The sequence below is a fragment of the Marmota monax genome, unplaced genomic scaffold (assembly GCF_021218885.2).
Source record: "Marmota monax isolate L192 unplaced genomic scaffold, Marmota_monax_Labrador192_F-V1.1 WCK01_AAM20220418_F8-fsc00081, whole genome shotgun sequence".
NCBI lineage: Eukaryota > Metazoa > Chordata > Mammalia > Rodentia > Sciuridae > Marmota > Marmota monax.
The window spans coordinates 6,523,481-6,550,060 of NW_026695234.1; the positions used below are offsets into that span (position 1 = coordinate 6,523,481).

The 26,580-nt window shown below is 38.8% G+C and overlaps 1 protein-coding gene across 7 annotated transcripts in view; it reads left to right on the forward strand.

Moving 5' to 3' along the window:
• The window catches only part of Sik3 (SIK family kinase 3), a 243,456-nt gene that overhangs the window by 187,196 nt on the left and 29,680 nt on the right, over positions 1-26,580 (forward strand). For 6 of the 7 annotated variants that reach the window (XM_046438715.2, XM_046438716.2, XM_046438718.2 and 3 more), the window contains 9 exons: positions 2,828-2,952; positions 3,476-3,599; positions 21,898-22,016; positions 22,569-22,679; positions 22,935-23,078; positions 23,471-23,548; positions 23,658-23,767; positions 25,118-25,271; positions 25,602-25,757. In XM_046438715.2, coding sequence (XP_046294671.1) covers positions 2,828-2,952; positions 3,476-3,599; positions 21,898-22,016; positions 22,569-22,679; positions 22,935-23,078; positions 23,471-23,548; positions 23,658-23,767; positions 25,118-25,271; positions 25,602-25,757 — 1,121 coding nt within the window. The remainder of the gene's footprint in view (positions 1-2,827; positions 2,953-3,475; positions 3,600-21,897; positions 22,017-22,568; positions 22,680-22,934; positions 23,079-23,470; positions 23,549-23,657; positions 23,768-25,117; positions 25,272-25,601; positions 25,758-26,580) is intronic. The other variant, XM_046438717.2, reaches the window with a different exon arrangement.

Consider the following 26,580-nt stretch of genomic DNA (forward strand, 5'->3'; position numbering starts at 1 on the left):
TGAATAGGCAGTGAACTAGCCAGAATTTTAGTTTACAAGATGCATAGCAACAGTGAAGATTAATGTGAAGTACTTGTAAAGAGCTGCTGAAGGGAAGATAAGATAACAGTATGCTTTCTAGGAAACTTCAATTTATAATAATATGCACATGTAAAAGCGAAGCTGGGCCAGATCCTATAGGTTTGGTACATTAAAGAAAGAATTGGGACACTCAGGCTGCCTTTGTTAGCATCTGCTTTCCCAGTATGTTACATACAGCCAAATAGCTGGCTTCACCAGCTAGACCCAATGACCAAATGCAAGATTTCAGTAAGGATCAACAACAGGAACAAATTCTGATGACTTGCTCTTATTTCTATTATATACCAAACAAGATCTTCTACTCTTGGAAACCTTATAAGAGGTCTTCTATAATCACTCCAAGTATTGTTCTTACTCCTAACTCTAAGGCTTTGTATTTAAGCAAAATTTGCCCTAACAAAGCACTGAGGAGAAAGCCTTCCACATGGTATTTTCTGCTGAGAATCAATTAATGCTTCATACAGGAAGTAATATTTGACTGGGCCTTGAAAATGAATGATATCTTAAAGGTGGAAAAGAAAGGAAAGGCACGGCACAGAAAGGAAATAGCTAAGAAAGGCATGTAAACACAGGACGGGAGTAGTCTAGTAATGCTAGTATGGCTGGGGATAAGTTGGAAAGGTGGGAAGGGACTGGAATTGGAAGGATCTTATATTACCAAGCCGAGAGATGAAGACCTTCTGCAAGCAGAAGGGAGCCACCAAGGGTTTTTGAGCAAGGAAGTAACAGGTCTGATTTGTGTAACATTCCCTATGTTGTGAATAGTTGGCTTCTTGGGAAATGAAACGATGTTTGGTAATAAGCGTGGCATCAGTTTAGGCCACAGGTGAGAAGAGTATGAAATACAATGGTGGGAACTGGATTGTGACTCAGTGGTAGAGCACTTACCTAGCACATTCGAGGCCCTGGATTCAATCCTCAGCACCACATAAAAATAAATAAATAAATAAACAAACAAATAAAAATAAAGGTAGGGGCTGGGGCTGTAGCGCAGCGGTAAAGCGCCTGCCTCACTCATGTGAGGGCCTGGGTTCAATCCTCAGAAGCACATAAAAATAAATAAATAAAGATGTTGTATCCATCTACAATTAAAAAAAATAAAAAATAAAGGTATTATGTATATCTATAACCAAAAAAGAAAGAAAGAAAGAAAGAAAGAAAGAAAGAAAGAAAGAAAGAAAGAGAAAGATGATAGGACTGGAAAGAGAAAGCAGGAGACAGACCAGACATGCTTATGGTGCAGAAGCAGCTCAAAATGGGAAATGAAATGAAGAAAGGAATTCAAGGTGACTCCAGTGTTCCTATAATAGAGATGGTGATGCCATTAATGAGGCCTTACTGGAGGAGCAGCACTGGAAGAACAAACTTGATTTTGGAAAATGGTGGGTTTCTAGTGTTTCTTTCCAAGCAGGAATTAGAAGTTTAATGCCAGGAACTAAAATCTGGTTCCAGGACCAGAAATGTAAATTTGGGGAATTATAATCAAACAAATGATAATGGAAGCTGTGGGAGAAGAAGAGTTAAGAAAATATGGAGCAAGGAAAGACAGTCAGAACCAGCAAATGCTTATGAGGAAGTACCTTCTACAGAAGGTAGAAGAAAGGATAGCAAACAGTGAAAGGAAGCAGAGTTATCAACAGAGGAGTACAGCCAGGAAAGGGAGCAACAAGATCCAGGGACTAGGTGGATGTCTGTCCTTTAGTATTGCTGTGGCTGCAGGGAGCACGCATGGTAAGCCTGAGGCAGGAGGCAGTTCCCACCGGAAGTGAGGATGAGGGAGTTCTAGCCTGTCATAGGGACTTGTTCATAAATAAAACTGTATTTCGGTGACTCTATCCTTTGGCCTGACATCCTTGCTCATTTTCTTATTATTTCTCCTAAAGATCCAACCCCTTCTACCTCCCATTCGCTTCTTCTTAAAATAGTAAGAAGGAGAGAAAGCAAAATGGGGCGAAAGTATTGAAACACAAAGAGAATTGAAGTTAAAATGTTCAGGTGTTCTTGGTTCACTTTATAAATAAGCTAAATATTCCTTTTTTAGCCCCCCACAGTACTGGAACTGAACCTAGGGGCACTTTACAACAGAGCTACAGTCCCAGCACTCCCCCACTTTTTTAAAATTTTGAGGCAGAATCTGGTTGAGTTGCTGAGGGTTTTGTTAAGTTGCTGAGGCTGACCTCAAGTTTGTGATCTGCCTGTCTCAGCCTACTGAGTTGCTAGAATTAACAGGAGTCCGCCACCATGCCCAATATATTCTTCATCTTGCATAAGCCTCCTTAACAATGATAACATCACTTTGTGTAATTTTAAGTGGTCATAATTTGTGCTTGTGTTTGTCATAAGAAATAAAAATAATAAGAATTTTTGGTCCAACTGAGGAGGCTTCATGTATTTTGATTTTGAAGCAGTCTAAACATCAATGTTCCGTTTTATTTTTATTCTTAAAGGGATAAGTACCACCTACCCCACTCTGCCTAGGTTTATGAAGGGATCAGTGTTGTTGTTGTTGACATAAACCAGTCATTCTTACTTTAGTTAACCAGGTACCTTTTACATTCCAGCTTGTCTATATTTCTATTTCACTATTTTATTTTTAAGTTTCAAGTGATTGTTTATGTAGTTTGTAAATGTTCTCTTTTTTCATTTGATATTCACACTTAATCATCTGGGGACCTTTGCACTGGTGACTAGAGACTAGTGTTTGCTGGGTTGTGATGACATGAATTGTGTCCATTTGCCTTTCTAGATTTTGGCTTCAGTAACCTCTTCACTCCTGGGCAGCTACTGAAGACCTGGTGTGGCAGCCCTCCCTACGCTGCACCAGAACTCTTTGAAGGAAAGGAGTATGATGGGCCTAAAGTGGACATCTGGGTAAGTAACTGCCTTCTCTTCAACCCCATCCACCCCATCACTGGGTGGCACTGTCCTCATCCTGGAGGACACATAATTCTGCATGTGAATGAAGAGCATGGTCACCTGTTCTTCAATTCCCATTCTTCAGCAGTCTTCTGTCTAATATTCATCTTATGGGCTGAACATTAGTTTCAAACTACCCCTTGGAATCTGCAAAAGAGCCCCAAGGGCCAGTGTGGATGGGCACCCTTGTCAAAAACAGTGATTCTTTCTGTTGTTGCTTTGCCTTATCCCTAGAAGATAAGCACTGAGAAAAGTTTGGGATATGACCCCAAATACAGGTCTGGAAGCAAAGAAGAATGTTAACTATTCTGAAGGTGGTTGGTCTTGACAATGCCCCATATTATCTGTCATAAAAACAGAAAAAGTTTGTTGGATAATCTTGTGTGACTCATCATCATCTTAACACACATACCAAAATGGCCTCTTTTTTATTTCCTCTGATGCTATTAATTGTACATACTCTCTGTTTGGGATGCAGAGTCTTGGAGTTGTCCTCTATGTGCTTGTGTGCGGTGCCCTGCCATTTGATGGGAGCACACTGCAGAATCTGCGGGCCCGGGTGCTGAGTGGAAAGTTCCGCATCCCATTTTTTATGTCCACAGGTAAGGGAGCTGCCAATACACAGCTGTGACTTGGGTTCATGGAAAGTCAGACATGCCAAGTTATTCCAGGAATTTAGTGATGGAGTATAAATGGCCCATTTAACAACCTTTCTTAGTTCCAGTTTCTTTCCTGGTGCTTCCAAGAGGCAAGGTTTGGTAGGAACAGAGTAATATCTACATCAGCACCAGATAGCCCTGCCTGTGTTTGAATCTGAACTTTACACATTACTAAGTCTGTCTGAGCTTTAGTTTCTGCATCTATAAATTGGCTGAGAGTTTTGGGAGGGGTATTACTATAAGGATTATATGAGATAATGTATATAAAGGTCAGTAGGCAATACAATAAATATTCTTGTTACACCTCCGTCCTCCCACCGCATCCCCTTTTCATTATAACATAGGGTTTCCATTTGTTAGAGCCCCATTGCAATATGTGTGTGTGTTTTTTTAAGTATATTTTTTAGTTTTTGATGGACATTTATTTTATTTATTTATACGCAGTGCTAAAAATTGAACCCAGTGTCTCACACATGCTAGGCAAATGCTATACCACTGAGCCACAACCCCAGCCTACAGTGTGGTTTTATTTTATTTTTTTGGCACCAGGGATTGAACTCAAGCGCACTCAACCACTGAGCTGCATCCCCAGCCCTATTTTGTATTTTATTTAGAGACAGGGTCTCACTGAGTTGTTTAGCACCTCACTGTTGCTGAGGCTGGTTTGGAACTTGCAATCCTCCTGCCTCAGCCTCCCGAGCAGCTGGGATTACAGGCGTGCACCATGGCACCCAACTCCGCAATGTGGTTTTAAATGCTAAGGATAAAGCATGCTTTGCATCCTAATCTTCTACTACTTCATTTCCTACTTCTATAATATTCGTACTCCAGACTCTCATAAAAAAAATGTTTTTTAAATGAGTGGGCAGTAGGGTAAGTAGCTTTTGGAAAAATTTGACATTGGAAACAGATACCAGATACCCAGAATCTAATTTTTTTTCTCCATCTATATGCATATAAGAGAATATTTTAGAGATAATATAGAAAGTAGTGTACTTTGCTTAATCATCTGTTTTCATTTTAAGGAAGAACATATGTCGCCTGGGTTGGCAGCAAAGTATAAGCACATGGGAATTGCATTTTAGAATAAGTAGGTGAAACATGAACTAGATTTAACTTTAAGTTGCCTTAGAATGCATGACTTAGTAGTATATTAGACAATGATAAATTCTGTGAGAAAAATGAAATAGAGGAGTGCAGGATGGTGGGTGGGAGGTCATTTGAAAAGATATGGTGGGGAAAAGTAAATATTGAAAGAAAGTGAGGGCTTAAGCTATGACGTCTGCAGAAGAGAGTCCCTGGCTGAGGGATTTGCAGGTGCACTGGCCCCAGTGGAGGGAACATGCCTGAGTATTTGAGTAACAGGAAGCAGGTCTGTGTGCTCTAAAGGAAAGGGGGACAGCCAGGAGGCAGAAGAGACCAGAGAGGTAAGATGGAGCTGAATTTTACCATTTAGTTAAAGACTATGCTTTTTATTCTGAGTGAAATGCAAACAGTTGGGGGATTTTGACAGAGGAATGATGTAATCTGACCTGTTTTTTCCTTTAGATTGTATTATGAAATTTTTCAGACATACAAAAAAGTTGAAAGAATTTTACAGAGACTTTTTAAAAATATTTTTTAGTTGTAGATGGACACAATATCTTTATTTATTTATTTATTTATTTATTTATTTATTTATTTATTTTTTGTGGTGCTGAGGATTGAACTCATGTGCAAGGCAAGCGCTCTGCCACTGAGCTATAGCCCCAGCCCAGCTACAGCCCCAGCCCTACAGTGACCTTTTTATTTTTTTATTTACTTCTTTATTCTGCAATGCTGGGGATTGAACCAGGGCTCTGCACACACTAGGCAAATGCTGAATCCCTAAGCTATATCCCAACCCTTAGAGTGACTTTAAAAATATTATTGCTGTGGATGCTATATTTCTAGTAGGCCAAACGGTACAATGGCAGAAGGAAAGAGACCAATTAGAAGGAAACTTAAAATAATTCAGATGACAATTATTGGTGGCTAGTTCTGAGACTGCGGTATAACATGGGAAAAAGATAACACATGGTCACTATTATATTATAATGTGATACAATAATACTATCCACCATTATAGTTTCATACAGAGTGGCAGGCACTGTTTTAGACGTACCAAGTTTGATGTGCCTGTTAGACATCTAAATTGAGATATTACATAGCAGTTAAATTTGGGAGAGTTGTAGACTAGTATATTTGGGAATCATCAATGTATAGATGGTTTATAAGAGTGGCTAGTGAGGAAAGCCAAGGTCAGCTTATCTTAAAAAAAGCCAAATGAAGATAATGGAGAAGGGACTGAGGAGCCATGGGGAGTGGTGCTGCCAAGTGAAGCAAGAGGACTGGAGCAAGTGTTGGATTTAGATGCGCGGAGGCTGTTGATCTTGAAGTAGTTTTGGCGGAGCTGTAGGAACAAAAGGCTCAGAGAAGAGGATGGAAGGGAATGGAGTAAGGAAGTAGTCATCTCTCTCTCCAGTTTTAATAAAAAGGAAGAAGAGGTGTTCCAGGAGATTGCTCTGGCCAGGGTCATCAATGATCTTGTCTTCAATCAACTGCCTGTCTTGAGTTTTATCTTACTGCCCTCCCAACAGTTTTTAGTGCTTCACCATTCCTTACCCTTTAAAATGGATTTTATATTTTAGAGCACTTTTAGGTTCACACAAAAACTGAACAGAAGGTATGGAGTTTCCATATACCCTTCTGTGCCTACCCCCGACACTTCCCTTCAACCAACATCTTCAAGTACTGTGGTAGCTTTGTTACATCTGATGGACGTACTCTGATGCAGAATTATTGTCTACAGTCCATAGTGTACATTAGGGTTCATTGAATGTGGCATTTGCTGTGGGTTTTGACAAATGCATAATGACATGTGTTCACCAGTATAGTACCATACAGAATAGTTTTGCTGCCCTAAAAATCCTCTTGGCTCTGCCTATTCATCTCCCATTTCCCTCACCATCACTTATTCTTTTATTGTCTCTTTTCCAGAATGCCACATATTTGGAAACATCACAGTATGTAGCATTTTCAGATTGGCTTCTTTCACTTAGTAACATGCACATTAGTTTCATCCATGTCTTTTTATGGCTAGATATCTCATGTCCTTTTAGTGCTGAATAATAGTTCAATGTCTAGGTGAACCATAGTTTATCCTTTTACCTTGTTGCTTCCAAGTTTTGATAATTATGAATGAATTTGCTGTAACATCCTTGTGCAGGTTTTTGTAGGGACATAAATTTTCAGCTCATTTGGGTAAATACCAAGGAGCTTGGTTATGGGGCCATATGGTATATGGTTAGTTTTGTAATAATCTGACAAACTGTCTTCCAAAGTAGCTGTACCATTTTTCGGAGAATGAGAGTTCTTATTGCTTATATCCTCACCAGCTTTGGTGGTATTAGCATTTTGGATTTTGTCCACTCTGATAGATATATATTGATATCTCATTGTTTGGGGTTTTGTTTTATTTTTGTTTATTTTGTTTAGTCTTGCACATGCTAGGCAATTGCTCTATCATGTCCGCCCACCCCATCCTCTCTTTTATATTTCAAGACAGTCTTGCTAAGTTTCCCAGGCTCACCTTGACCTCGGTATCCTCCTGCCTCAGTCTCCCCCATTGATTCTTACTTGCCATCTGCCTGTCTTTGGTAAAGTGTCTCTTTAGGACTTTTGCCACTTTTTTTTTTTAAAAAAATATTGCTTTGTTGTCCATGTTGGTCTCAAACTTTTGGGCCCAAGAAATCCTTCTGCCTCAGCCCCCTGTGCAGTTGGGATTGCCCACTTTTTATATGGGTTTTTTACTTCATTTTTAAGTCAGGTAAAGACCTTCTGAAACACTTTTTTCTCATTGCTTCCAAGTTACCACATTCTCCAGTTGTGGGGTTCTTGACAAACATTGCAGAAATGACTTTAATTAGCTAATTTATTTTAGCTCTTAAGACAGATATTTATTTCAGAGAGCAAGGCACACATTCAAGGAAGAATGTGGGTCATCTCAAGAGTGAGAGATACTTTTAGGGTTCTCAGACTCTTCTTTTAAAGGAAACTTGGTCATGGTATCTGCTGGTCACAGGAAAGTCTGTGGTGACCTGGTCATTCTCAGGTTCCTTAGGGTGATATGGTCTCCATTATCTGATCAGTAAATATAATTGGCACTTACCCTAAATTATAGGTTGCTTAAAACATAGTATCTCTTTTTGTTTTATTTATTACATAGGCTAATTAATAGTGCACAAAGTAATGTTTCTAAGTGAGTGAATTTATGGTAACTCTAAAATTTATAAATTTCCTAGAAATTTGGGAGTGACAGGCCTGGAAAATAACTAATTTGGGGAGTGATGACAGGACTGGGAGGAGAGGTCTTTGGACCGTGAGCATGAGGCTTTTTTTTTTTTTTAGTTGTGGATAAACAATAACTGTATTTTATTTATTTACTTATTACGTGGTGCTTAGGACCAAAACCAGTACCTCACACGTGCAAGGCAAGTGTTCTACCACTGAGCCACAACCCCAGCCCTGTATAAGACTTTTAAAGTTCCATTTTCCTTGGTTTTTCTTTTGTTTCCTTCTTACTTTTATTTTTTTCTGTACTTCCTCAGTACAATCTCTCTTGCCTAAATTCAGCTCTGTGGATTTCTGGCTCTAGTCTTGTCCTTTTGTAATCCTTTCTCCACATTGCTGCATGAGTAATCCTTTCAAAATACAAATATAAAAACAAAACATGCTGGACACTCACAAATCTGATCATACCATTTTCCACTTAAAACATTTCACTGGTTTCCGTTGCCCTAATGTGCTAATATGTCTAAAGCACTGACTTTTAAACATTTTTACTATGGTCATAATAAAAACATATCTTCTCTGGTGACCTAGAACATACATATGTGCATACAAATGAACAAAAGTATTTTTAAAAAAGCAAAGTTTACTATTACTGTATGCAGTACACTCTAGTATGTTTTATTCTATTCCATTAAAAAATGGTGATTACAACTTAATGAACTGAGCTTATGACTGCTGCTTAAAAAACAGTGGCATGGAAATACCTCTCTGTGCTGGCTCCTACCTTTCTCTTCAGCATCAGCTCCCATCTACAACCAGCCGTCCTAATTGTCTTCTAGTTCTCTCAATATCATGTTCTCTGGAAGCAGCTTCCTCTGCCCCAAATACTTTTTTCTTCCTCAATCCCATTTCATTCATTCCTGTATTGTAGAATCTAGAAGAAAGTAGATGGGCTAGAAGTAAGAACCAAGATATTTTTCTACTAATTCTTCAGGCCCCTGAACTTTACCTTACCATAATACTTATCATACCTTATATTTTAATTCCTTTGTTGTTTGTCTTCCACACTAAACTTTAGAGTAAGTACAGACAAAATGTCTTTTTCACAGTTGTCTATAATCTAGCATAGTGTCTGGCATGTAGTAAGATTTATCTCTGTCAGAATGCAGCCCCAATTTCTCCCCAATGACTTTCATTTACATTTAGAATAAATTTCTGAAAGTCATTATTGTTTTAGCCTATAGAGCACAACTAGGATTGACCCTCCCCTCCTTGATCTCATTTCTCTGCTCTGCACTCCCTCTTTCTTTCTGGATTGGTTGAACCAGAGGCGCTGTACCACTAAGCTACATTCAACCCTTTGTATTTTCTGTTTTGAGCAAGGGTCTTGCTAGGTTGCCCAGGAAGGCCTTGAATTTTTGATACTCCTCCTGAGTAGCTGGAGTTACCAGTGTGCACTGCTGCGCCCAGCTTGATCTCATTTTCTGTTGCTCTTCATCTAAGGTTTTGAACTCCAGTCACAGAGGCATCCTTGCTATTTCTCCGCCTTATAAGCATATACATTCCTGTTTCCTCAAATATTTTCTTGTCCTCTCAGAGGGGCCTTTCCTGACTATCCCCGACGTTTTTATATATATATATAGCTATAGGTGGACATTGGACATGATATCTTTATTTCATTTTTTATATGGTGCTGAGGTTTGACCGACATTTTTTTCTATAACTCTGCTTTTTCTTCAGAGCATTTGTCATGACCTAACAGTATATATTGTCTCTTACCTCTGACCTCCAGTATCACTTGACTGTACTAAGCTTTTGTATTTTGTTGACTGCTAGGTTCTCACAGTTTAGGATAGTGACTGAGTTCTAGTAGGCACTCATAAGTATTTATTAAATGAATGAATTAATGCACAGGTTTGTTAAAATGTTGACTACAAAAGCTCTTTCAGAGGGGATATGCTTATTCAAATAATAATATCAATAGTAGTATCAAGAAATTAGCTAGGTGTGGTGGAACACACCTGTAATCCCAGTGATTGGGGAGGCTGAGGCAGGAGGATCTCGAGTTTAAAGCAAAAGTGAGGTGCTGAGCAACTCAGTGAGACCTGTCTCTAAATAAAATACAAAATAGGGCTGGGGATGTGGCTCAGTGGTCAAGTGCCCTGAGTTCAATTCCTGGTACCGTGTGTGTGTGTGTGTGTGTGTGTGTGTGTGTGTTTGTGTGTGTATATATATATATATATATATATATATATATATTAGTATTTCTTTAGAGTTTTAGAGTTTATCAGATATTTTCTTATACTTGATCTAATTTGAGCAACATAACTATAGCATATATTATTTTATCATTTTGCCAATAAAGTTTAGGAAGCTGAAGATTAAAGAAATTACTTGACTTCCCTAAGGCCACATAGGTAATAAGTAACTTAGTCATTACTTAAATTCAGTGTTTGTTCTGCTACACCACGCTATTGCAAAAAAGGGCAAGATAAATAAACCACTTCCTCTGCTTTTCCAATGTCCACAGTATTTCCTGTGAGCAGCTTGAATCTCCTGTACTCTCCACCCCCACATCCTCAGATCATGGCAAAATATTCTTGCTCAAGCCTTAGCAGAGCAGGCTGTAGAGGGTGGATCTTGGTAAACAGCTAGCCATGCTGTCAACCCCACTGTCTATTAGTGCTTAGACATAAACCATATTACATTAAGTACTTAGAAAGAACTAATATTTATAATATAAGTTAGTGTGAAAGCTTAAAGACTCAAGAGAAAGCCCACCTGATTATCCTAAATGTAGTCACTCTTTTATCTCAGACAATTCCCTAACTAGGAACAAAAATTTTTGTTAAGATTAAGTAGAGAAAACAAACCAGTCTAGGAAATGAATTAACATTTTTATATTGCTATATTACCATTATGATCTCTCCTGCCTCCGAATGTACATGCACTTGGCGTTGCCTTGAATCCTAGGACCCATCAGAAGGTACTGTCAAAAGGAGAGGAGAACATGAATTCCTAAGATTATTCATTCTTTTCTTAACTGAGATACCCTTCCAATACCATGAGGTTTCAAGTTCATGTGAAAGAAGCCCAGAGACTGCTGAGTCCTCTTCCTGTTAACAGCGACTGTTTCTGGGCACGGTTGTGCCTTGCTAGACTTGAGAGTTAATTCTTCTTGTGGAGGTAAGAGCCTGTCAGGTGTGCTGTCACTGTTCTACAGATTATGTGTTGAGGGAAGTCCTTAAGAACAAGATCTCTTCTTAAGTTGGTATCATAGACTTGAGCTGAATTTGTCCATTTTTTCTGTAAGAAACAAAGCTGGTATAGTTTGCTAAATTAACACTTGAGAGACAGGGATGAAAGGCTATATCATCTAGCTGCTTCTATCCAAGTTAAATTCCAGAGTATCCAGCTATATGGGATACCATGATCAACAATGGATATGGTTAATTCAAGAATTCTAAGCTTCTCTTTATTGTCAGCAATATGTGGAATGAAGTATCTTCACAATTAGAAGTTTTTATGCCTTTTTTAAGTTTTTGTTTGATAGAAGCTTCCTGTGGTAGGGGTCCTGATACGTGCTAAAGATGTATGCTTTCAACTTAGAATGACAATGCTACAAATTTATAAGATGATTTATTGAAAGCTGAATTGACTTCACACCACGAAGTCTTAGAATTATTTGGAGTTCTTCCTCCCTTCCCTGCTAGAATGTCAGCCCCTTGATAGCAGTACTATGTTTTGCACATTAATACCTTACATAAAACTTTAAAAAGCCCCCAGTAGGATATAAATTTGCAGTAAATATTTTTGAATAAAAAGCTAAATTACTACTGAGTCACTGATGTTAAATCACTTATGTTAAACTTTTGTATTATATGATTAAAGTGATAGGTAACTCACTTGGTTTTATGTGCTTTTGTTATTTGAGTTATTGTGTAGGTGATCAGGTCAAGTGACTTCTAGTTTTTAAAGGTGTTTTGGCCTTCTGAGGAGTTGACTTTCTGTGTCTCATACAAAACAAAATCAGTCAGACTATTTGGGGGTTAAACTTATCAGAGCATCCCAGAAAGTATCCCTTAGGAAAATCCCCAAGCCAAATTATACAAGAATTATCTAGGTGGTATAAAGTCAATTCAGCCTTCAATAAATCCTCTTTAAATTTGTAGCACTGTCATTATAACTTGAAAATGTACATTTTCCTGAGCTATCATAGAAGATGAGACAAATGTGCCTGACCACATGTGTCAGCAGATGCTTTTTTCTGACTCCCCCTCCCACCAGTGGAAGACAATAACTCAAATATTTTGGGTATCAAATTCATTCAGTAACAGCATATTTTGAAAAAACCCTGGGATTCCTACTTATCAAAGCCTGGTTTTCCTTATTCTCCTAGCAACATAGTAAGATCATTTATTTAACTGAAGGAAAATTAATTTACAATGAAAAAAAACTGCAGTGTTAGTGAGTGCATAGAAATCTCTTGTGGACAATATTTTTGAGTCCTTATTGATTAGACTTCATTGTGACTTAATTAGTTGTAATACTGCATAAGCATTTTATCACTGGGAATGCAAGACCCAGGCTTACATAATGGTTCTGATGGAGAATGTACCCTGCAGCTACTGCCAAAAAGCTTCCACTTACAAGCAAACAACTCTGCCCTGATCGGCTTACTCATCAAGAACCACACAGCATCTTTCTTGGCTAATGCCACTTTGTTTAGAGAGAATGGGGCAGGGGATTAAAGTAGCTCACCCACCCGTGCCAACACACTAAGGGGTACAGAGCCCTCAGAGCAGTTCTTTCATGCCTTTCAAGGTGTACTTCACTGCTAGGGAGAAAATCATGTTGCCTTCATGTCAGTGAATGCAGAAAACAGGAGTGATGTCAGAAAAGAAGCTAGTGTAAAGCAGGTCTCCTGTAGCCATCCCTTTAACACCCACCTACCATTATAGAAAACCAGGGCCTAAGTGTTGATACTGCCCTATTTATTATTCATCTTTTCAGGCAAACTGTCTCCTTGCTATGGCAACCCTATGTAGAAAAACAGAGAAAGGAAGTTCTAAGTAGAAGGACTCTAGAGGTTTAGATAACATTTACTGAATACTTTCCATGTGCCAGGCACTGTTGCACTAACTACTTAAAGCTCAAAACAATGCTAAAGTGAAGGCTATTATGTAAAGTAGGTAATATGATGGGTCATTTGATGAACAAGAAATTAGAACATGATAAGTTTAACTAACATGCCTAAGATCACACATCTAATAAGTGGCAGGGCTGAGATTTGAACAATGACAGTTTGACTTCAGAAACCATCTAACCATCTTTGATTGTATTTTAGTTCTCACTAAATACATATCTGGCAAATTATTCCAAGTATCAAGAGAGTCCTGGAATGGATATCTTTGTCTAAGTACATCTGGATAATCTATCAAAGGAAGTGCTAATTACTAGCAAATACTGGGTGTTGGACTCTGGAGTAAAACTGAGCTAGAATTTTGTTCTACTATAATGATTGATGTTAGGACTTAGAAAAAAACACTTTTACTGTAAGCAGCAAGTCTTGGTAAATGTGAAGCAAAATGGACAGGCTTCAGCACAGTAGTGTAGCAAACAAGGGTCTTTTCAGCTTGGACTGGATTTCAGTGTGGGCATCTCCAGCCTTAAGCAGGGTCTCTTGATTTCTGAATCTTAATTATGGGAGCATCACAACCACCAAAAAAACCTGACTGATAATAAGGAAATTGAGGGCTGCAGGTACAACTTGGTGGTAGAGCATTAACTCCTAGTGTGTACCAGGTCCTGGGCTTGATCCCCAGCACCAAAAGAAAAAAAAAAGAAGGAAACTTTTAAGAAATAGGTATTATTTTTCTAATAAATAGACATGTAGGTCAAACACTATTTTCTTCATAGTCTATCTTGTGTTGAAAGAAGCCTCTCAACATCAGTGTATTGATTCCTAATACAAACTTTTCTTACCAACTGCATCTCTGTTAGCTAAATTGTTCCAATCCATCTCCCTGTGGCCTCTATGTTCAGTCATCAAAAGTGTCTCACAAGATTTAGAGCTGTAAGGAACTTTTTTTCTATTCCAGAATATTCTGATTACATTACAGAAACCAGTGATATATTTGTATTTATTTGAGGAGATTTGTATTTAATTCGAATAATTTAGGCTCCTGTACAGCCTAAATGCTACTCTTCGCTGGCATACAGTTGGTAATTAATAAATGCTTATTGGTTGAAAAAAGAAGCAGAAAAGTGAAGAAGGTCCTTGACTTTTTTAAAAAAAAAAAATCAAGAATGCTACACTTTCTAATATGATCACTATCTCACTGTTGGAATAGCATTTTAGAAATTTGCCAACATGTTCTAGTATGGGACTTCTGTTTTTCTATCCAGAACAACTGAAAGCAAATGATTTCAAAGCAACATTTTTCCCCTCTATTTTCTTGTGTTAGAGGAACTAATCTCAGTGCTTATTTTTATGAGTCAAATCTTAGTACAATTGCTATTTCAGATTAATTAAGTTCCATTCCAGTTAATTTCAAGGTCATATGTTTTGTTTGATTGTATGTAAAACTGTGGCATTAACTATTGCTTTAAATAACCAATTCTTTAACTTCATATTTAGAGATGCTTTCTTATAGCAATAGTGTAACAAAATTTAATTAACTAATTAATTTTTTTTTGAGAGAGAGAGAGAGAATTTTTTTAATATTTATTTTTTAGTTTTTGGCGGACACAACATCTTTGTTTGTATGTGGTGCTGAGGATTGAACCTGGGCTGCACGCATGCCAGGCGAGCGCGCTACTGCTTGAGCCATATCCCCAGCCCACAAAATTTAATTTATAAAGTAAAAGTATTAAGATTCTATAACACTTGCTTTTGATGTTGCATTTACTTGTTTTTTCCACAACATTATTGTTCTAGGAGTATCTAATGTTACAAAATTTCTTTGCAACAACAACAAACCCCCTGTATTTTGAATGATTATATTTAACATTTATATAGGCTGAATGTGTCTATAAACTGGCACAGTGTGTGTTATTTATACATACCAATGTCTTATTTGAAGACCATTTGTCTGTTAAGTGTTTAGATTTTTAAAAAGTGACCATGTGAAATAGATTTCACCCTAGTTGGTAGTTGACAGTGAAAGAGTTCCCTTAGGCATATTAATAAAATGTCATTTTTAGAGTGCATTCCACAGGCAGAGTGAGGATTCCTAACTCTGGCCAGCTTCTTACCAAAAGAAGGTATTTTGGCCAAAAACAAATAAACAAACAAAAATCCCACTATTTTTATTGATTTACCTTTAAATTATTTCTGTAGGGATCATGACATTGCAAGATGGTCACACTACTTTAGCCATAATTCTGAAAGTATCAGGATATTATGACATACTTTTATTTTCCTTTCACGAAGAAAAACATTATATTTTGTGTGTGGTTTTCCTTTTTAGAAAAGGTAGACAGAATTAAAAAGCAGCTGTGAGTCACGAGCATTTGTAAATCCAGACAATATGAAGTAAGGGGATAGACTCTTACTTGCCAAAGCCATCTGTTCTGTCCTGAGAGTGTCATTGCAGACTATTCAGTCATGTTCTGTCTGCTGTGATACTATCAGTTCTTGCCCATTCCCATGTTTGAGCTGGACAATGTGAATGAATGAAAAGAGAAGCAAGCAACATATTGCCTAATACCCTTGGCTAAGGATAAGACTTTAATGCCATTTAACTGTTAACCATCTTAAGATGGTTAAGACTTTAATGCTATTTAACTGTTTACAATTTTTTAAATAAAGTTCTTCATTTTCCATGGAAACAGATGTTTTAGAAATTTAACAGCCAATTAATTTGTTTCCTCTTTGGATTTTGGGATTTAGAAAAATAGAGCCCTCTTTGAAACTTGAATTGTTCTAAAAGTAATTCATTGCTAAGAAAAAAACATTATTTAAAAATGTGCTAAAATTATCAAAAATAAAGAACTGTTGGGCCGACTGCTCTGAAATTACCTTTGAACTTACCTAGTATTGACAGGAAAGTGCTTGTGAGAAACTAGACTATATACTTTCTCTCACCACCTGTAAGAAGCATGAATTTCCTGAGTAATTATTTCTTCCTTGCATTCTTCCTTTGCCTTCTGGCATACAGATGGCTTCTGTTTCTACCAGCTCAAAGTAGTTTTATGTGGCCAGAAAGAATCTATGACTCAGTTCAGACCATTCCTCTGCCACAGAGCTGAAAATGATGGCTTTGCCATGTCCTATACATTAGCATTGCATGAGGGGTTTAAGGAACGGTGGCTTTCCCTCCTTCATAGGATGAGCCTGAAGATGTTGATAATCCAGTTCCTTAAATTTCTGCCTCAGCCTCTTCATTGTCCGCAGTTGTTGACTGGGGATGACTGTTGTTGGTAGCCCTCTATCATAGTCTCCATTACCTGGCAATCACCAGAGTATATGAAGTAAGGTTTTTCTATGTTGTTTAGTTCTTACTAGTAAAATTACTAGTGGAATGACCCACACGCCCTTTGTTCTTATGTCTCTGCCTTCTCATTTCATCCAAATTGTTATTCCCCACACAAAGCTGTTTTCTAGCTAGTTCATAGTTTTCTGACCGTCGATTGACTTAGCCCATTTGGTACTAAGTTAGCCTGTGAGTGATACCTATCGAGATTACATGCTGTTTGATATGTCAGAGGTGGGAATTAAACTGTTTTGATTTATTCTTATAAAAATATGCTACCTAGGGGCTAGGGTGTGGCTCAGCAGTAGAGTGCTCGCATATCACGTGCAAGGCCCTAGGTTCGAATCTCAGCACCACACAAAAACAAAATAGAGATATTGTGTCCAACTACAATTAAAAAAATAAATTAAAAAAAATATACTACCTAAAACACAAGTAATTAATGTATTTTAGGTACTATACAGGTTAAGAACTCTATGGAGTTCTGACTAGAATTTATATCCCGATTCTGCCTTTTATTATCTGATCAAGTTTTTCAACTCTGATTGTTAGTTTTTATGTCTATAAAATGCAAATTATAGTAATAGAGGTTGGTGTGTGAATTAACTTAAAGAGTTTAACACTCTATCATATAAGTGCTAAATAAATGTTAGTAATTTGAATGATTTACTCTAATCCTTCATTCCCTCCTTCCCTGTGTGTATTGTTTTCTGTGTATCTTTCACTCTTACTTTTTCAACATGCTAAAGGAACATTATGCTATAAGTGAAGTCCACAGGGTTTCTGGAAGAGATTTAGTTGCCAAGAATTGTTTAGGTTTCTTATATTATTGCTTCATTGCGGCAGCTCTACCCAAGTGCAGGCGAGATCTCCTCAGGTGGTCACCCACTAACGTGAAGGGAAGATTATTCTGTATAACTTTAGAAAAGATCACTGAGAACGTACCCCTGTGGGAGACGTTAAAAACCATCTAGTTACCTTTTTGGCCCCATGTAGTGCCACATCTGAATCTTAAGTGAAACGATAGTTTTCTGGTTATTTCAGCTTAAAAGTGTGAAGCATGCCTATATTCTTATGGATTTTAGGATATTGAAGTTGTTAGGGCCTCTTCCATGTCAGCTATCTTGGTAGTCACTGGGGATGCACACCTCTGTAAGCCACAGGGACCACCCTTGAAGGATTCTTAGTCTTCCTCAGATCTAAGGCTAGGAGCCCTTCTAATGGCATCTCAAATGCCAATCTCTGATTAAACATTTCTAGTGAATGTAAGCTTACTACTACTTCATAGGACAAATGGTTCCCTTGTCACAGTCCCATGACTTGGAATTGGTGGTGGTGTGTCCAAGGAGTTCATCCTATCTATTTGTTTCTGGACTTACTTTTTCAAGTAAAATCTTACCCAGAATACTGATGTATAAAATAAGTAAAATTAGTTGTGCTACACGTGTGACCTTGCCTGCTGGACTGGCCCCTCCTTAGATCCTGATCATTAAAAAGATTCATCCTGGGCTGGGGTTGTAGCTCAGTGGTAGAGTGCTCACCTCGAATGTGGAAGGCATTGGGTTTTTCAGCACCATATAGAAATAAAATAAAGTTATTGTGTCCATCTACAACTAAAAAAATATTTTTTTAAAAAAAGATTCTTCCTACAGTGAACCTGTGACTTCCTAATTATTCTAAATTCAAGCCCTTAGCACAGTACAAATCTGCTTTGTTGTCATCTTTGTAAATGACCCTTCAGATATTGAAGGACACCCAGCATGCCCCTTCCTACCCCCACCTTCTCTTCTCCAAGATAAATCAGCCTCGCTGCCTTCACCCTGTCTTCAGGTGGCATGTTTTCAAAGTTTAGTCAGGAAATTCTTTCTTAAGTTCTGTCTTTTCCTACCTTAGAAACTTGAGGCAGAGTTTCTGTGAAACTGTCTTAGGTGAACTTAAAGTTGGTTTTTAATCCCTTACCATCTTCAATATTTTTGTCCCTCCTCAAGCCAAATACTTTCAACGTCTTTTAGAGATTTATTATCAAAGACAAAAAGAAAAAAAAGATGTTTCCTTCTTAGCTGGAGTCACGCTGACAATCTTCATTCCCATTTTAGGACCCTGCCCATTACAGGAGCTCGCTCTCCTCACAGTCATCATGCCTGTCAGCACAGCGGGGCTCGCCTGCTCTGGGCATCCTCTAGTTAACATTATGTTGGCGTATCAAGTTTCATGGGCCCACAGTGATTTTCACTGCAGAGACCGCTTGGCGTCTCGCACAGAGCAGATGAAAGCAGCCTCCGAAGGGAAGCTGCTTTTCTGGCACACACAAGCAGAGCAGCATATTCCTTCATTGCCCAGAGTACTTCAGTTTCATTTAGCATCAAAGGCTCTGGCCTTTGGGAGGGAACAAGTGATGGGACCATTTTAGACATTAAAATAGAGTACTTGTTGGCATCTGAAAAGCTGATGTTTTACACGCTTTGATCTGAGGACCCATCATCTTTGCACTCTTTCAAATTGACTATCCTGTGGTTGGCTGTGTTTTTAGGTTCAGGAACATTTATTCCCTTCATTTTCATCCTCTTTCCATAGTTTATATAGAACAGTATATTCAAATCTTCTTTAATAATTTCATGAGCTGTATAACACAGAGAAAGTACGAATTGATGATGCTACTCGAACATTCTGCATTTTGTCATATTTTACCATCTGTGCAGCAGATGAGAAGTGTTAGATTTTTGTTCCTTTGGATATTATGTAGGGCAGACAAGATAAAAGCTCTTGTCCTTGAGGCATTGGCATCGTAACCAGCAGTTCTTGCTCTGGGACCTGTAGACATTTAGGGAAACTATAGCAAGCTTCTTTAGCGTTTTGAACAGTGAAAAATTACATGATGGTTTCTGTGTATAATTTCTTGGGCAGAATTTTCTGGTCATTTTCAAAGGTATCCAAGCCAAATGATGATTAAGGACAACTAAATAGAGGTTTCAAGGTCCTCAAATTGAATGAGATATATAGATAGATAAATAGATAGAAAGATAGATAGATTGATTTTCATTAGGACTTGTGGCAGTATTTTTTGTTTTGCTTTGTTTTTAAGGAAATCGCCTTGAAAAAAAAATAAAATCCCTGTTTTAACCCAAGCTTGTATCCGAATGTCATTTGGCCTTGGTCATCTCATTTTAAGCACTAGTGTGTGTGGAGATCAAAGGAAAACAAACGAGTGCCATCTAGAGGCCTTGACAACAACTTCCTAACTTTCAAAGAAGGCCTGGCCTTCTCCCTATGGAGGGGTCATTAGCTTTAGCAACTTTCTAAATGAAGGACTTTTTTTTTTCCTTGTGTAATTACAGACCATAGACATGTCTGTCAGTGAAGCTACAGTTGTGCAATCTAGCCTTGCTACTCTGAAAACATAATTTTAATGAAGCTTTAACATTTTAGATGACATTTACTCTTGTTTTAGAGGGATACAGAAACTGTAGTCTTTTGGATCTCTACATGTGAATGTACTTTTAATCATACCACAAGAACAAATTGGTACCTGATATAAAGTAATTTTGATTTAGGAACTTCTTTGTATTTTAAAGCTAGAGAATATTAAAAATTAAGAGTGGTATAGCATGGTGTTTGCCAAATGCTGTGGAAATTGCAGAGTTGAATTTTCCCTGGAAAAATAGATCAACCAGAATGTATATCAACCTAAAAATGTATAACACAGTAATCAGGAGCACAGCTTCACATTACTTTACAACATTGAGTACATTAACTTTTCAAAATCATGTTTCTTCTTCATTTATAGATGTGGCTAATGAGAGTGTCTGATATAAAGTTGTTGTAAAGATTCAGTGAAATATAAAACATTTCCACAAATAAAGTCTTATTTGATTAGGGTCAGAATTAAATACAATAAATACTTATTTGTGTATTCAGTAGATATTTATTGAACTCTCCTAGTAAGTGTAATAACTATTTTTTGGTATTGGAGATTCAATATGGCCATGGTAGTGAAAATGACTTATATTGTGGTAGGAGAGACATAAACAAGTAAATATATAAACAAGACAAGTTCACAAATCATTCGTGTGAAGAAAATTCATGAAATGTAATAAAGAGTGACTGGCAGCCTGCTTTAGAGTAGGTGGTAAGGGATGAGCTTTCCAAGGAACTCACATTTAAGCTTTTACCTGAATGACACGAGAAGATCTGAGAAGTAACCATTCGAGCTAAAGAAGGGAGCAAATGTAGAAGCCAGTGGATGGGAGTGTGCAGAGCATGTGCAAAGACTAGGCAGGGGCCTCAGAGGCCCAGGACTTTGGATTTTCATTCTGAGGATTAAGGGAAGAGATTGTGGAGTTATATGCAAGGTAACAATAGGCCCAGATTTATGCTTCAGAAAAATTCCATTTGCTTCTCTATGGATCAAGCCTGGAAGCAGAAAAGACCAGTGAAGAGATTTGCAGGTGTCTAAATACACTGTAATGGTGGCTTGGATGAAGATGTTGAATTAATGGTTCAGGGATTTGGATCCACTATCAGCTCTTCTCTCTGCCTAATTTTTACCATTTCTAAAATGGGGATGATGATAATACATTCCTCTTAGGATTGCTGTAGGATCCAATGAGATAATAATAACGTAAAATGCTTAGAAGAATGTGTTAATACTGCTACTGTATTATCACCTGCAACCTTTGTCATGACTGCTACTGCCACATGATCTTCAGTAGCTCCAATTTGCAGATGAGAAAAATGAGAAATAGAGATGGTTTTGAAATCTGAATATAGGTTTCTTGATTTTTTTAACCTATTGTTTTTTTCTGCAGTGTAACCTATAGTATGTGTTCCCAGAGAAAAATATCTGTTGATCTGAATCGCTCACTCACAGCTTCGTTTTTGTACCTGTGAATGTTTACATAACCTTGGAAAAAATTCTACATAAGCCTAGCTGAATCCCAGCGTATGGTGAAGAGGTTGTCTCTGCCTGTTCCTCTCTCCATATATACCTTATACCATCATAAATGTCAAATTCCCTGAGTTTTGAAGAGTCATATTGTACAGCAAAACCCAAATCATTAAAATGTACCTAATAAAATACATATGGAAGATAGAACTGAATATTTTGAGAACCTTGAGAGAAACTAAATCTCTTTAGAGGATATTCTTCTCTCCATTAATTGTATTAAATGGGGCCATACTTAATATGAATAAATTAAATCCGTGGATTATCCCCAGATTTTTCTGGTCAGACTTTCAGTGAAAGCATTTGCCTTCTGTCACATCTTCACCTGTCTCTGCTTTGCCCACCCCTTTCTGGAGAAAGAAGTGTGATAGGTAAGAATCAAAGAAAAAGAGAGACAAAATGAAAAGCAAGGAGCTTAAGAAGCTACCTGCTGGTCTTGCCTGTAAGTTGCTCAGATCCACTGGTACCTGCCCTCACCAGAGACTGAAGGCAGGCTGTTTGTCTGTTACAGAATGTGAGCACTTGATCCGTCACATGTTGGTGTTAGACCCAAATAAGCGCCTCTCTATGGAACAGATATGTAAGCACAAGTGGATGAAGATAGGAGATGCTGACCCCAACTTCGACAGGGTGAGCTGGCCATCTCTTGCCTTGGTGATCTCCTCTTAGAGCTACAGCAGTCTCTTTTGCATGTGATTGTAATCTGGACAATACCTGAAAAGATGGGTAGGCACAAGGTACAAACTGTTGGGTAATATTAAAGTAGCAAGGGAAGAAAACAAAGACTGTAAAAATCAGCTAAACTGCTGGAGAATGGTGAGACTGGTTCCCTACTGTTTTTTTCCCAAATTTTAGTTTGTTTTTGGCTTTCAAGATACTACAGCCCACAGTTCGAGAGCTCTCTTACCATAGGGATGTCTCCTTTCTCTTATCTTAGTGTGCTCAGTGGTTTCTGTAGCCTATCTTTTCAAAACCATTGTGACTATCCGAGGTACCCCAAGGAGCTCAGGAAACAGGGGGATCGTATCTGCTCATAGCCATTCACCAGAGCTGTCTTGCTTAGACTCCGAGGCCAAAACACCCTCAGCTAGGGTGCATGGAACAGCTTGGTCATTGTATATGATATGCCACATGGAGGTGATTAATTGGGGATTTGACTGCTTGCATCTTTTCATGTTACAGTTAATAGCTGAATGCCAGCAACTGAAGGAAGAAAGGCAGATGGACCCTCTGAATGAGGATGTCCTCTTGGCCATGGAGGACATGGGACTAGACAAAGAGCGGACACTACAGGTATCTAGGAAGGAGTGGAGAACAAAGTGAGGTGTAGTAGTCCTTCCTCTATCCTGCATTTTCTATTCTTTCTCCTTCCTGAGAACTTGGGTCTCTTTGCTTTCCTCCTTTTTCTCTTCCTCTGCCCCTCCTGGGCCTGGGAAGGAAGGAAAGAAGGTGCTTTGGTCTTCTGATGTTATTATTGAAAGGGTTTTGGTCATTGACATGCCATTTCATCAGGGTTTTTTACTTTTTTCCCCCCTTCTCTCTTGGTAGTCATTAAGATCAGATGCCTATGATCACTATAGTGCAATCTACAGCCTGCTGTGTGATCGACATAAGAGACATAAAACCCTGCGTCTCGGAGCACTTCCTAGCATGCCCCGAGCCATGGCATTTCAAGCACCAGTCAATATCCAGGTGGGCAATGTCTCCAGTGATCTAGTTCAGGACACGTAACACCAGGGGGTAAGGGTTAGCTGCTGCTCACCAACCCCAAGTCAAAGGAGTTTCCTATTCTTCCATACTTCTATCATCTCTTCCTTTGTCAGAGACCAATCAAGACTTGAACCTTTCTTTGACAGAGAGGATGGATGGTAACAATGATTGCTTTCTTCTTTTCTTTCTTTCTTTTTTTTTTTTAAGAAATAGCCAATCACTGGGATACTGTCCTCTCTAAAGAATGCTTACTTATTGTGACTTCTAAGGGCAGAGGAACCAAAGACTTTAGCAGTCAGGACTACTTTGAAAAGCTATCATTATTTCCCTCTAATGTTTAAGGTATTTGTGTATACTTATGTACTACTTTACAGGCGGAGCAGGCAGGTACCGCTATGAACATCAGCGTTCCCCAGGTGCAGCTGATCAACCCAGAGAACCAAATTGTGGAGGCAAGTAGCATCCTCTGATAGTTGCCAATGAAACCACTTTCTTTCCCATATCTGCATTTCCTTTCCTTCCTTCCTATTTCTAATTGGGTGTGTTTCCCTCCCGCCTCAGCCGGATGGGGCAGTGAACTTGGACAGCGATGAGGGTGAAGAGCCTTCCCCTGAAGCACTTGTCCGCTATTTGTCAATGAGGAGGCACACAGTGGGTGTGGCTGACCCACGGTGAGTGTCTGGGCAACAGCCCTGCCAAGCACCAGGGCAGAGGATTCCTACCTGGCTTTTTCATGGCACGTTTTTTCTACTTTATGCTGTCTCCCAGATGAGATCTAAATTAAGTGGCTAAGATAAGTTTTAACCCTTAACACATCCTGGTAGATCAACATGGATTTAATTTAAAAATTGCGCAGTATCCGTGGGGCTCTAGTGGGCTGTTAGCAATCATCATGCCAGTTAATCACAGTACTTTGGTGAGGAGTGTGATGGTACCTTTGCCCACAAAGATTGAGGTCTTTGAATCTAGGTTACACAGAAATACCTCTTAAAATTCATCTAAATTTGACAGCTTTTAGAAACATTTGCCACATGTTATAGTGCAAGACTCGTCTAGGAAGGGAGAACAAGTGATGTGATATATATCTGGACTGACTTATTTTTATATGTAAGTGAACAAGAATTCAGAAACACACCAATTTCTCAAAGTGTTTTCCCAAAGCTGTCTTTCCTAGTGTTCCCTGATGCCCTCACTCTGGGGAAAAGGACTGAAGGCCAGCCAGCTCACTCCATTTTTGTTCTCAAATTGAGAACTCTCAACATTAAAAATAGCCTACTTCTTTTATGAATATTTTCTTTGCTGAGTAGGAAAGAGAAGGTTGTAGCAAGAGTTCTGAGAGTTCAACTAGGGGCAAAGCTGGTTTTCTTATAAATATCTCTTTTCTCTAAGTGAATTTCCAAAACTCCCATGCCTGCTGATTTGCTTGCTTTATGTTTCTTGTTCTCGGCCGATGATCAAACAGGCAATAAGGGGAACATTCTGTCCCCACACAGTGTGTCAGCTTCAAAGGGGTGGAGTCCTGGGTCGCTGTTAGTGCAAAGGTCTCTTATTTTAAAGTCTGCTGTAGAACCTACTGTTGCAGCATGACAGCCCTGTACATCCAGTACTTATCTGTCCTGTCAGCACTGACAGGAGCAATTGCATTCTTTCCCTGGTGAATCAGTTGCTACTTCAGGCAACCATTGTCTTAGCAGTGGCTCATGTTCCCCAGAAACTTGCTGTTCACCTCCGAGCTTTTAAAACCTGACCTGGACTCGTGCCAGTGTTTCCTCTTGACTCAGAGCTGTTGGTTTTACTGAGTGGTCAATGAAAAATAGCGGTCCCCAATCCCAGGAAGTAAAATGTCAGAATCAAATTCACACATTAGGCTTCTGCTTTGCTTTGGACTCTTGGAATAGAAATTGAGGAGAAAAGTAAAAAATAAAATAAACTATTAAATAACAGTATCATCAATTTGGGGATTTAAGTACCTCTGAGAAAGAATGTTAACCACATTTCTCTGTCTTCCTGTTTTCTGTCAGCACGGAAGTTATGGAAGATCTGCAGAAGCTCCTTCCTGGCTTTCCTGGAGTCACTCCTCAGGCTCCATTCCTGCAGGTGGCCCCTAACATGAACTTCATGCACAATCTGTTGCCCATGCAAAATTTGCAACCAACCGGGCAGCTTGAGTATAAGGTACTTTTGGTGTGGGAGAGGTATTGCCCCAGGAAAATAAATGAACTCCTGAGAGACTTTGAGGATTTGAGGATTTCCTTGTAGAAAAGTATGATCTCCTTTGTAAAGCAATTTGGGTGAGAAAGGGAGGATTTCTGTAGTCTACATCATGATTAAAGAATCATGAATGTAATGCATTCCACTATTGTCATGTATGAAATAAATAAATAAATAAAAAGAAAAAGAAGAGCAAAAAAGAACCCTGTAATTTAAGTGGACTGGAATTCTGCTGTTTTTGCCCCTCTTTCCCCCTATTTTACGAGTCAATCCTGCCCACTCTTCTCCTTGTAGGAGCAGTCTCTGTTACAGCCACCCACCCTACAGCTGCTGAATGGAATGGGCCCCCTTGGCCGGAGGGCATCAGATGGAGGAGCCAACATCCAACTGCATGCCCAGCAGCTGCTGAAGCGCCCACGGGGACCCTCCCCACTTGTCACCATGACACCAGTAAGTAGCAATACAGAACCCAGCTGATTTTCTCAGAGGCTTTTGATAAGAAGGTTGTTTGCCTGAGGTTGGGAACCCACGGCCCACCTAAATGTCTGAATTCCTTCTTTTCTCCAAAATTTTGATGCTCAGTATATTCCCATTTTCTTCAGTCTAGTAGACTTTTCCAGTATTTATTCTTGGTAATTCACCAGATCATTTCATTTCTACTCAGAACCCTGCTCCTGGAAAGGCTCTTCCTCAACAGCTGCTTACAGCCACCCATGTTAAATATGGCCTTATTCCTGCAGCTTAGAGGCTTCTCACAGACAACTTTCCCCTGATGGACAGAAGGCAATTGAAATAAACAGCACTCTTTGGAATTAATTGCTTTTTTAAAAAAAAAAAATTTAAACCTGGATCTTTTATTTATTTACATGCAGTGCTGAGGATCGAACCCAGTGCCTCACACATGCCAGGCAAGTGCTTTACCACTGAGCCACAACTCCAGCCCAAATTAATTGCTTTTTTAGACAGGTTTCCAAAATTGCCATCTCAACTTCCTTTTTTCTTTTGATCAGCATCATCTCAAATTTTGCTAGAACCTCGATTATTTGATTATTCAGCTTTGGCCTAGTCAATTGGTATCTCTCAATCACACTGTTTTTTGTCTGCGGGGGGTACTACTGGGGATTGAACTCAGGGCCTTACACATGCTAGGCAAGTGCTCTACCATTGAGCTACACCCCCAGCCCTCTTTATAGTCGCCCAGGCTGGTTTCCAATTTCCAATCCTCCAGTCTCAGCCTCTAGAGTAACTGGGATCACAGGCATGTACCACTGTA